Source organism: Marmota monax, unplaced genomic scaffold (assembly GCF_021218885.2).
Source record: "Marmota monax isolate L192 unplaced genomic scaffold, Marmota_monax_Labrador192_F-V1.1 WCK01_AAM20220418_F8-fsc00231, whole genome shotgun sequence".
Lineage (NCBI taxonomy): Eukaryota > Metazoa > Chordata > Mammalia > Rodentia > Sciuridae > Marmota > Marmota monax.
Window position 1 is genome coordinate 1473865 of NW_026693458.1, and position 12130 is coordinate 1485994.

Sequence of the window (12130 nt, forward strand, 5' to 3'; positions counted from 1 at the left end):
CTGGCCTCAAACTTGGCAATCCTCCTGCCTCGGCCTCCCTAAAGACTTCAGACATTAAGGAAAATGGGAACAACCACTCAACAGGATAAATCTAATATTTCACCTTCTTTTAAAGTAATCACATACTTTCTTATCTGTTGCTTCATAGCAAGCCATTCCAATAACAGTAATTTACTTTGTTCACAAATGTGATTTAGTGTCTCTGCTTCACATGGTGTCATAGAAATGGTTCAGCTGGGGAGAGGGGATCTACTGTTCAGTGCTTGTCCGTAGGCTTCCGCAGACTCTAATTTCTTAATTTTTGTTTTGATTAACTTTTTCCTAGAGAAGTCTTCCCATACCTTCCAACACTACTTTAGAAATGTGTCTCAGTCCACTTTTTAAACAATCAGACTGGGAATATACCTGACCTGTAGGTTTTTCCCCCAGGCACACCTGTCCAGGAGCCCTCTGTCCTGCTCCAATCTGTTTTCTGGACTAGTGGCAGAAATCAACTGAACAGATGGTAATTAAGAAATGCAAAAACTTTGAACATATTCTAAACACTTCCATTTAGCAAAGATATGCAACTATTAAATACATTCAAGTGATTCAAGTAACTCCTTTGGGAGGAAATTAAGCCTTTTACTCTAATCTGTGATGGCTAATAGGACCTAGACCATGGTAACTGTTGAGTAAATGCTCAACAGACTTATCAAAATGTTCTCAGTGCTTTCTACCTATTAATGAAGTAGGTAAAATAAGCAATTAGCTACACAACTACTCTCAATTTGTCAAGACCAAAAGTTCCTTCATAGGCTGTGGTGCCAACCTCCAGAATCCCTTTTGTTTTTGTTGTTTTTTGTGTACTGGGGATGGAAATCCCGGCCTCCTTGCATGCTAGACAAGCACCTATACCACTAAGCTATATCCCCATTACCAGTAGAACTAGGAGGTGCTAGGCAGGCGCAGAGCAATGATAAATAAGCCAATGATTCTTTTTATTACAGGAAACATTTTTTTTTTAAAGTGCAGTAAATCATATAAAGATGGTCATGAAGCCTTTTCATCCGTTCCCTTGCCATTTACCACAGGGAAAGCGGCCTCTGGATTACAGTAGTTAGCAAGCCACCGCTCCGAAGTCTCAGTGTTTTTAGGATGTAAATTTTAACAGTAATTTACATGAAGTGAGATGCAGACCTTAAATGTCTGGTTAGATGAACGCTGACACGCAAGACAGAGGCCCATGGTCCCTGCCCCAGCTTGGGACGGTGGGGTGCAACCTGAGCCTAGCACGTAAGGCTTCCGGCCAGCCCCGCCCAGGCCTCCGCCTCTGAGCGCCGGGCTCCTCCCCTCGCAGAGCTGCGTTCACTGAGCGCACTGCGGTACAAATTTCGGCCCGTGGGCGTGGCCGGAATCGTGCCCCTTGCGGCCAATCACCTCTCGGGTTGTTGGAGGGTGTTAGCGCGTTCTGATTGGCTGGCCCCGGGGCAGCCTCTTCCTTGCCCCGCGTGCTATCTGGGTGTTGCATCACCTCGGGCCGCCGCCGCGTGGGTGTCGGCTGCCTCCTAGGCTTGCGGCCCCCCGGGGCTCCCCAGGTAAGCCAGGCCCTTCTGGTATGCAGGGTCCCTCACGTCCGTCCGCTGCTGCTCGTGGCGCCCCTCGGGGACGCGGCATCCTGCCCTCAGAAGGAGAGTCACGTGTACGGTAAACCCCTGAGACTAGGACTGTGTGTGTGTCTCTGGCTACACACACACACACGTATATAAAATTCTCCTAAGGGGCGTTTTCTTCAGGATCTGCTGCGAGTTGGTTGCCTGTGTATCTGTTTCCAAGGAGGAAGATGGGATTCGTTCTAAAGGAGCACCGCGGGACTTAGAGCCCGGCACAAATCCGGGTCCGACTTCTTGGACCCTGATTTAGCATCCGCGGAAGTTCTGCAGCTGCCCCCTTTGGCCACAGTGGTCCTTGAACACTGTGGTTTGAGAATTCAGGGTGACGGGGCATGCGGGAGTTAAGGCGAGTGAGTTTATTGCCAGTCTAGATAATTATAAGGACAAATCAAGGCGTTATTTCGAGTCCCAGAGTGCAGCTTCTTGTCCCTGTTTTCCGTTGGTGTGCATTTAGCATTGGGGACCTGGGTCCCAACGCGGGCATGCGCGATGTCCCTGCCCTCAGTAATAATGCAGTAGCCAAGTGGACGCCTTATTGGGAGCACAGAGAAGATAGATATCTTTTCACTGCGATTTGGAATTGAGAGAAGGAGGTCGCTTCTCAAGGGCTGCTATAGGGCATGGGCCTTGAAAATGGGCAGAGGATCATACCTAGAGTAGTGTAGGATTTGAAAGTACCAATCATATTCATTCAGAAGATGGGGAGGCACTGTTGTCACTGCAGCTTAGAATGTGTGTGTGAGGAATAGGTGGGAGGTGGCACTTAGTTTCCAGCCTTATGAATGCGTGGTTGCTATTTTTAATGAAGTAGTGAAATGAGTAAGTGTATTTTGAAAATCATATATAACATAGTATAAGTTTGTATATCTGACTGACACTTGGTCTTTTCTTTCTCAATATGTATAAATAATATATATACAGTTGGCCTTCCATATCCATGGATTCTGTATCTGCATTCAACCAACCTCCGTTCACGTGATATGTAGATAGGCCTGTGATAGTTGCATCTGCATTGAGCAAATACAGGCTGTTTTTGGTGGTCATTATTCATTAAACAATACTGTATAACAACTAATTATGTAGCATTTAAATCATATTAGGTATTTTAAGTAACCTAGAGATGATTTAAATTGTATGGGAGAATGTATATAAGTTATATGAAAATACTATGCCATTTTATAAACAGGATTTGAGTATCTGGATTTTGGCATCCCAGAGGGTTCTGGAACCAGATTCCCAGGGATACTAAGAGACAACTATTTTGTTTTATTTTGTTCTTCTTATGGTAGGAATTCCTTCAAGGGCCTTGCATATGCTAAGCAAGTGCTCTACCATTGAGCTGTGCCCCCAGCCACCCCCACCCCACAACTGAATTTTATATATGCCAGTTCATTATTTTTAATGGCTGGTGGTATTCTTTTTATTGATATCCCATAGTGTACTTTATTCATCTTAAATATTTAAATTGTTTTCAATTGTTTGCATATAGAAATAATGCTTCCATGTTTCAACCTAAATATCAACAAGAGGGAGAGTGTTCAAAGAACAGTGGTATTTATTTGGGAGTAGCAGAGCATCACAATGGGAATATGCATGCCATAGTAAACTATGGGCATATTCCAGGAAGTCCTAGCAAGAGAAATATTTTAAAATCAAAAAAGGAGAAAGTTACTTGGATACAGAGTTCACTGGTCTTGGAGACCTTAGGCAGAAATTTGCATTAGCCCATTGGTGGAGATACCCCGTCCTGAGCAGATGTTCTCTCAAGAGCATCTTGTCTGAATTATTGCAGTCTTAAAGGGCATTAAAGATATGTGCCAGGCTTACAAAAATGGGATACATGTAGAATGAGAAGAAATATTTTCTTAGCCTTTATTTAGCTGAGTGCTAGGCATTGAAGCCAGGGCTCCAACCCCTCTTTTGGAGCCTTTAGAAAGTCCTTGACAAATTTCTTAGACAAGCATTAACCTTCCGTCTTCCTAACTTCCTAGGTCTGACAAGAAGGATCTCATCTTGTTGTCATCAACATTCACATGTAAGTATCTTTGTATACATATTTTTTTCACAAGTAGTCTGTGGGATGTATGTTAGTAGGATATAACTAATTTGAGGAAAAAACTTGAGATAACCCACTGTGGGTTATATTTGACTTAATGTAACAGAGTAGGAAGTCCTAGGAATGAAAAAGAGTGAGCCTCAGAAATAGACTTCCAGGTAGAATCCACATGTCTTGGTGATTAGTTGGATGTGGTAGTCCTTTTGGTACTATTACAGGTAATTCAGAAATGCCATCCTTATGAAAGGTAAAGAATAGTGAAACCACAAAGACAGTTTTAAAAGAAATCAGTTTGGGCAAGTAAAATCTGAGATTTTATACAAAATGTTTAGAATTTGCTGAACAAAAGGTTGAAGCTAAGGTATCTGAAGCAGGGAATTGTGGAATAGGGAAGAATAAAGGGCCTAATTACAGGAAGAGGAAGAAGAGGAGATGGCATCCCTGGTTGCAACCTGGCAAGGTTAACCTGCTCTTCACCCCACACCCACCGCCCTGTGGTTGCTGGAGGCTGTTGTGCTGGTACAGTTCTCTAGTGGATACAGTGGGCCAGAGCAATCCTGTGATTTATGCATGGGAGCTGTTTGTCCTCAACAGCTTCCATAGCCCGGTCATTGGTACATGGTTCAGTTCTCTTACTCTCTTACTCTGGGTCTTGGTGTTTGGCATAATAATACTATGATTCTAAATCTTTTGGGTCAGCAGAGGCATCCTTAAAAATTTTTTTTCCTATATAGAACACAGACACTCTTGCATGTGAAAATGAACGAGAACAAAAAAGTAATAGTTACAAGACTATTTGCCAAATACTTTTTTGTTGGCCTGAGTTGATTGCTAAATACTTAGACCACAGAGCTTTCAGTGCTTTCAGAATTGGTTGAGGAATATATAGGTCTTTTCTTCTAGAGTCAATTACTTCTAACTGATGTGATTCTTGAGTACTTAAGGCTTTTCATCTTCTCTATTGTTCTCTCATTATTAGCAATCTGACCTTGGCTTAGAAATCTGGTTACTAACTTTATTAGAATTTTAAGTAAAGGGGTTGGGGTTGTGGCTCAGCAGTAGAGCACTTGCCTAGCACATGCAAGGTGCTGGGTTCTATCCTCAGTAACTCATAAAAATAAATAAATAAAATAAAGGTATTGTGTCCAACTACAACTAAAAAATAAATATTTGAAAAAAGAATTTTAAGTAAATAGCCTTTGAGAGGGAAGGGGCTTGATGATGCTTACCCACAGAGGACACAAAAGACCAATAAATACCTGGAATGATACTCAACATCATTAGTCATTACGGAAATGTGATTCAAAACCACAATCAGATACCACTTCATACCCTCTCAGATAGCTGTAATCCAAAGGTAGACAATAAGGAGTGTTGGGGAAGATTTGGAGAAATTGGCATCCTCATTCTCTGCGGGGGAATGTAAAGTGGTGCAGTCACTTTACTTTTGTGTGTGTTGTTTTGATGTTGGTATAGTGTATTGAACCCAGGGTTCTTGCATCTAGACTAGCACTCTACCATTGAGCTACACCCCAGCCCATTGCAGTCACTTTGTTAAGTATTTTGGTAGTTTGTCATAAAGCTAAAATACGGAGTTAACATATGACCCAGAAATTCTACTCCTAAAGAAAAATAAAAATGTATATCCACATGCAAACTTGTACCTGAACATTCATATCAACCTTATTCACAATAGCCCAAAGTGGAAACAATCCAAGAGTCTGTGCACCAATGAATGGAAAAACATAGTATCATGTATTAATGTAGAGAACATACTCAGCCATAAAAAGTAATGCAGTGTGAATACATGTTACAGCACAAATGAATCTTGAAAATGTGCTAATGAAATGAAACTCAGACACATATAGATGACTCATAGAAATGCTTCTATTTATAAAATGTCAAAATAGGCAACTTAAGAAAGCTGATTAAAGCTTTTCAGGGACCAAAGAAGTGAATGTGACTGCTAATTTATTATAGGGGTTGAGAAGTGTTGAAATGAAATAGTGATAATGATACATAACCTTTTGAATATACTGAAACCTACTGTATTGTCCATTTTAAAAGATTGGACTTTGTTATGTGAAGGTACCTCAATAAAGCTATAATTTTATCACATAGTTATGTAGTGATATGTTCACTCATTTAATAATATATTACCCTGCTATTCCTAGATTTCTCTTTTGACAGTAATAAATTTGATTTCTTTTGCAGCAACAGAATGGTTCAACAAGTTCCAGAAAACATCAATTTTCCTGCTGAAGAAGACAAAATTTTGCAATTCTGGTCCAAATTCAATTGTTTTCAAGAATGCTTAAAGCAGTCAAAACATAGGCCAAAGTATGTGAATTTCTTTGGTAAAGGTGAAGTCCTTGAGAATGAGTTCCACTAAAGCAGAAACCCTTTATTCATCTTTGTATCTCCACATTGTGCTCGATTTTTACATGCTGCATACTCAGTAGTAGGTAATTGTTAAATGGATGAGTTCTTGGTTAAGGTAGATTAAATTTCTTTAAGAAACCATCTAAATAGAATGAATATACCACTCGCTACCATTCCACTTTTTTCATCATCCCCACCCTCTCTTAGCACTTATACCTAAGTCCTATGTAGAAGACTTTTACAGTACTTCCTGCCTCTGGTCTTCATTTACCTAAAAGACCAGTCCTTTATTCACTGATTCCATTGTGTGCCTTCTGTGCTCAAAAGCTTTGAGATCAGTGTCTGTTGCCCTGATTTACTGATGAGCTAACTCAGGATCAGAGCTATTAACTTGTCTTAAGTTATTAGACCAATAAATAAAGAACGGATAATCAAATGGCAGTCTCCCCAACTCTCATAACCAGTAGCCTTTCTGAAGCCTAGGCCTCTAGTAAATATCTAATCAATTATGTCTGAAATTCCTGATCTTGCTACTTTTTTTGTTCCTAAACACTCCAGTAGGAGTTGGGTATTAAAAAAAAAAAAATGTCTTAAATTCTTGCTGTCAGTTCTAAAATGACTAATGTGTTTTTATTACCTCTGTTAGATTTACCTTCTATGATGGGCCTCCTTTTGCAACTGGACTGCCTCATTATGGACACATACTTGCAGGGACAATTAAAGATATAGTTACAAGATATGCTCACCAGAGCGGGTTTCACGTTGACAGAAGATTTGGATGGGATTGTCATGGCTTACCTGTGGTATGTTTGAGTCTCCAGCCTTATAAATCTGATTTTTTTAAGCATTACATTTCATCATGTCATTGAAATATAGTAAATTTTAACTATATGTCTGACTTTTTGTTCTTCATTTCCATAAAATTATTTATAGTTCATTTTCTCTGTAGATTGAGAACTATTGGTTATTTTTCAAGCTGTTTTATTTTCTTGAGTTGCTTACTTGTATTTGTTTCTTAAGTCAAGGACATTAACAGTCTTCCCACAAATTTTCAGGAATATGAAATTGATAAGACACTGGGAATCAGAGGGCCAGAGGATGTGGCCAAAATGGGGATTGCAGAGTATAACAATCAGTGCCGCACAATTGTGATGAGATATTCTGCTGAGTGGAAGGTATGTTAGGTTATTTTCAGTAGAATGAACAGAAAGTTTAGTTTTAAATGAAAGTTGAAATGGCCTATTGTCTTTGTTCTTTTTATGAGATGTTCTCAAAAGTATGGTGGTACATATGAAGATGTGACACAAAAAAGGGTTGATCTAGTCTCCTGCCTACCCCACAGTATATGACTAGAATCATGCTGTAACAGGCTTACTTGAATGCTTCATTGTAATAATTCATGTATTTTTAAAAATTCAAGTTTGGGCCTGGCACAATGGCACATGCCTACAATCCCAGCAGCTTGGATGGCTAAGGCAGGAGGATTATGAGTTCAAAGCCAGCCTCAATAACTTAGTGAGGCGCTAAGCAACTCAGATTCTAAATAAAATACAAAGAAGGATTGGGAATGTGGTTTAGCACCCCTGGGTTCAGTTTCTGGATCAAAAAAAAAAAAAAATCAAGTTTGGGCTCATGCTTGTTATGTTAATTTGACTCCCATGTTGCACTCTTCTTTTTAGTAATCAATCTCCAAGCTGCAGAGCTCCTGCCCTCCTCTTCTTCTGAACATCAGAACATAGATTCCCCCTTCCTCCCTGCCTCTCAGATTGGCTTAGTATGTTTATATAACTTAAAAGCATGTCTGGCTTTGTTTTTTCCTTATTCTCCATCTTCGCTTCAACCTCTCAAACTTGCTATTCTTCAGAATTTCCTGTTTGGCTAGTGGTATGACTCTTCCAGCCATGATCACATCAAGTGCCAAATCCTAATATAGATATAGGCATTTCTTAATTTTTAGACTTTTCATTCTGAAAGTTGTTTTTTGTTTTTTGTGGTGCTGGGGATCCACCCAGGTCCTCTCACCTCTCACATTCTAAACATGCCCTCTACCTTCCTTCTCAGCCCCTGATGTCATTTCAGACATGCTAAAAAATGTTTGAAGCATTCCTCTAAACCCTTCATCCACTTTCCCAATTGCTCCTGTCTTCTATAATTATAATGTAATTTCAAAAGCAGTAAACTAACGTTGATAAAATACTATCAACCAACAGATAACATTTTAAATGAACAAAGTTGTCAACATTAATGAGATAATTTATATTTATAATTTATATATATTTTAAATTTATGTATATATGTATACATTTTAGTTGTTGATTGGACTTCATTTTATTCATTTATTTATATGTGGTGCTGAGAATCAAACCCAGTGCCTCACACATGCCAGGCAAGTGCTCTACCACTGAGCCATAACCCCAGCTCAAAATACTATGGATCTTGTTTGAATTTCACCAGTTGTCCTACCAATTTTTACTTCTGAACTAATATCCAATCCAGAATCACAAATTACATTTGGTTGTTGTGTCTTGTCAGTCCCACTTTTGTTTGGGGGTGGTTACAGGGGGTTAAACTCGGGGGCATTCCACCATTGGACCACATCCCCAGCCCTATTTTGAATTTTATTTAGAGATCGGGTCTCACTGAGTTGCTTAGTGCCTCCATTTTGCTGGGGCTGGCTTTGAACTTGCTATCCTCCTGTCTCACCCTCCTAAGCTGCTGAGATTACAGGCATACACCACCACTACCAGCTCAGGCTCTTTCAATGTCAAACAGTCATTCAATCTTTGTCTTTCGTGACATTGGTGCTTCTGGGGTGTGGGAGGTATTAGTAGGGATTGAACCCAGAGATGGTTTACCACTGTGCTACGTCCCCAGCACTTACTTATTTTGTATTTTATGACACAGTCTCACTAAGTTGCTGAGGCTGATTCCAAACTTTCAGTCCTCCTGCCTCTGTCTCCTAATAAGTTGGGATTACAGGTGTGCACCACCACACCCAGTCCATATTACTTTTATCCTCACAAATTTAATTTAGGTTACAGGTTTTGGACAGGAATGCTTCAGAGGTGATGTCATGTCCTCCTCAGCATGTCATGGCAGGAAGCCTGTGTTGTTGCTATGTCTCATTAATGATAACTTTGTTCATTTAAGGTGTCATCTGTTGGTTGTCTCCTTTGTAAAGTTTCAGTTTTTCTTTTGCTGGGAGGATCTTTTCAAATATTCTTTTTTTGTTGTGTGTGTGTGTGTGTGTGCGCGCGCGCGCGCCCCCAGCATCGAACTCAGGGGCGCTTAACTATCCCCAGCTGTTTTTTTGTATTTTATTTAGAGATAGGATCTTGCTGAGTTACTTAGGGCCTCACTAAGTTGCTGAGGCTGGCTTTGAACTCACTGTCCAGAACCATTTGGATTATAGGCATGGACCACGGCGTCCAGCCAAATATTCTTTTTCTTGGGATACTTTCACTTATTAATTTGAGCACGTATTGATTATTTACTAGCAACAGTTATATTTCTGGTTATTGCCAAATGGCAGTTTCGGTCGACTTTTATAAATGGATATTTTAGCATCTGTATATAGTATAATTCTTAACTTCACATAGTATGTTGTTTGAAATATAGATTTATTTGAACCATTTATTGTTTGGATTTCCAAAAATTATCATATATGGATACAATAAAAGTAAACAACACATTGGTGTACAATATCAAATATCATTGTCTAATACTGCTCTAATATCCATACGTTTTAGTCTACTGTTACCAGACTTGGCCGATGGATTGACTTTGACAATGACTACAAAACTCTGTATCCACAGTTCATGGAATCTGTCTGGTAGGTTTATTTAAAATTGTAAATACAATGAATATTCTCTTAGTCAGTGGGAAGGTATGCTAGTGTGAATTAGTTTGTCTTCAGATCCATAATTCTGTATATTTGGGAATAAATAATGTTTTTGAATTCAGATCATTTGTATTTGAAAAATTTACCAGTATTTGCATGTATTCTTTTACATATAATAGCCCAAGTGGGTTGAATAGCAAGTTGTAATAAATACATTAGTAATTCTGCATCATTAAGTAAAGAATGTAAATGGCCTCACATTTATATTTTACATTTTTTTTTCAAATTAGTTTATACCAAATATAGGAAAAATAACATTTCAAAAGTGTTTTTTTTTTAATTTTTATTTTTTTTAAGTCTAAGAGAATGTGTACCTGAATTTAGTGCTAAAAGAAACTATGTAGTGAAGTTACTGTTCCATAGTGGTTCCAAGTGAAATTTTTTTGACCATCATTAGCCATGCCAATCTTGATTAGTGGTTTGCCTTGGGCTTCCTACGATAATATGAGATCATTACAAGGCAAACAGGTACCCTTAGCATGGTTATAAATGTCCAAGGTACATAATCCAGCCTTGAGGAAGTCCTACTTTCATTAAATTGTACATGAAAGTACAGGTGAGTTGCAGAGCTGTTTTGTAGACCACAGTTTCTTTGAATTGCTTTGTAGCTGCTTGTAGCTTTTATTGCCTTCTTATCCACTCACATTTCTCTTAGTCTGTGTCTGTTGTACATGCTTGGCATACATACTTTGCCTTTGAGGAGCTAGGCGCTTTACCACAGTTCTTCAATCCCTTTGACTCTGACATGCACCTGTGGACATATCTCTAGACTTCCAAACCCAAGAAAAGGAAGCCATTTAGATTCTCTGGAATGCTAGACTTTGAACAGGAACCTTCCTGTCATTGAGCAGCTGGATTTCCCTAGAGCAACTGACTACCAGTTGTTGGTCAAGCATCTCAAAAAGAAGTGCCATGAAACTGAAATTTTAAGTTTGCCAAATTGAAATGTTTAAATTTTTTTAATTTAAATTAAAAACAACATGTAGATAGCACTCATATTAATTAGTATAGCTCTAAAACCCACTCCTTTTCTTCTTACTTTTCTTCTTACTTCTTAATTTACATAAATGGTTGGAACAAGAGGAAAATAGATTTTAAATTTTAGAATGTTAATAACTCCTAAGGAGGGGCTACTGAGTGGTAAAATGCTCGCCTAGCACGTGCGAGGCCCTGTGTTCTATCCTCAGCACCACATAAAAAATAAATAAATAAAATAAAGATATTGTGTTCAACTACAACTAAAACATAAATACTAAAAAAATTATTTTAAAAATACTCCTAAGGAATTTGTTTGTAGGGTGAATTTAGAAATGATAGGAGATAACTTTGATAATTACATTAATAGTGGTAGTAACTTAGATTCAATTGTTGCTTTTGACTATATAAAGTAATTCCCCATGAATTTTCCCATATGACCCAGAGAGTTCCATGGATAGACTCAGGACCCCTATTTGAGGTAGAGGCAAGTAATTGTGATTTGCATGAGCTTGCAAAGCTAATAGTTACTTCATCAAATCTAAACTTTTTAAAAATTTTTAAAAGTTTACCTTTTTTTAAGCTTTAAAAGCTCAGGAATAACACTTTTTTAAAAACCTTTTCTTCATTAAAATGTTATTTTAACAAATGAGTTTAATTCATTTACTGTGCCATGTTCATAGCCACTAGAATATAATTTTTTTTAAAAGGCATAATTAAGCATGGATTTCCAACAGTGCCTTTATTATCCAGCTGGGAGAAGAACTCTTGGGGTGACCATTACAATTAGTGCCTGGTGTACTTAGGTTAACACAGCACATTTAAAAGCTCAGTAAAAGTTTTGATTAAATGTACAAGAAATATGGGGTTGGGGCTGTGGCTCAGTGGTAGTGCACTTGCCTCACATGTGTGAGACACTGGGTTCGATTTTCAGCACCACATCTAAATAAATAAATTTAAAAAATAAAGGTCTATCATCAACTTAAAAAAATATTTTAAAAATGTGCAGGAAGGGGTTGGGGTTGTGGCTCAGCAGTAGAGCACTCGGCTAGCATGTGCAAGGCCCTGGGTTTGATCCTCAGCACGACATAAAAATAAAGATATTGTGTCCAATTACAACTAAAAAATAATTTAAAAAAATTTTTTTAAATGTACAAGAAATAG

The 12130-nt window shown here is 38.5% G+C and overlaps 1 protein-coding gene and 1 non-coding gene across 3 annotated transcripts in view; both read left to right on the forward strand.

Moving 5' to 3' along the window:
• Positions 1–1464: 1464 nt before the first annotated feature.
• Iars1 (isoleucyl-tRNA synthetase 1) overlaps positions 1465–12130 on the forward strand; it is a 58646-nt gene continuing 47980 nt past the window's right edge. For both annotated transcript variants that reach the window (XR_006854675.2, XM_046457697.2), the window contains exons 1-6: positions 1465–1577; positions 3644–3687; positions 5923–6048; positions 6737–6893; positions 7146–7265; positions 9840–9922. Coding sequence is in view for 1 of the 2 variants with exons in the window: in XM_046457697.2 (XP_046313653.1) it covers positions 5930–6048; positions 6737–6893; positions 7146–7265; positions 9840–9922 (479 nt within the window). In the remaining variant the exon portion in view is untranslated. The remainder of the gene's footprint in view (positions 1578–3643; positions 3688–5922; positions 6049–6736; positions 6894–7145; positions 7266–9839; positions 9923–12130) is intronic.
• On the forward strand, positions 4198–4330 carry LOC124101661 (small nucleolar RNA SNORA84). The gene has a single exon (XR_006854682.1). It is a non-coding gene; the product is annotated as a small nucleolar RNA SNORA84 (small nucleolar RNA).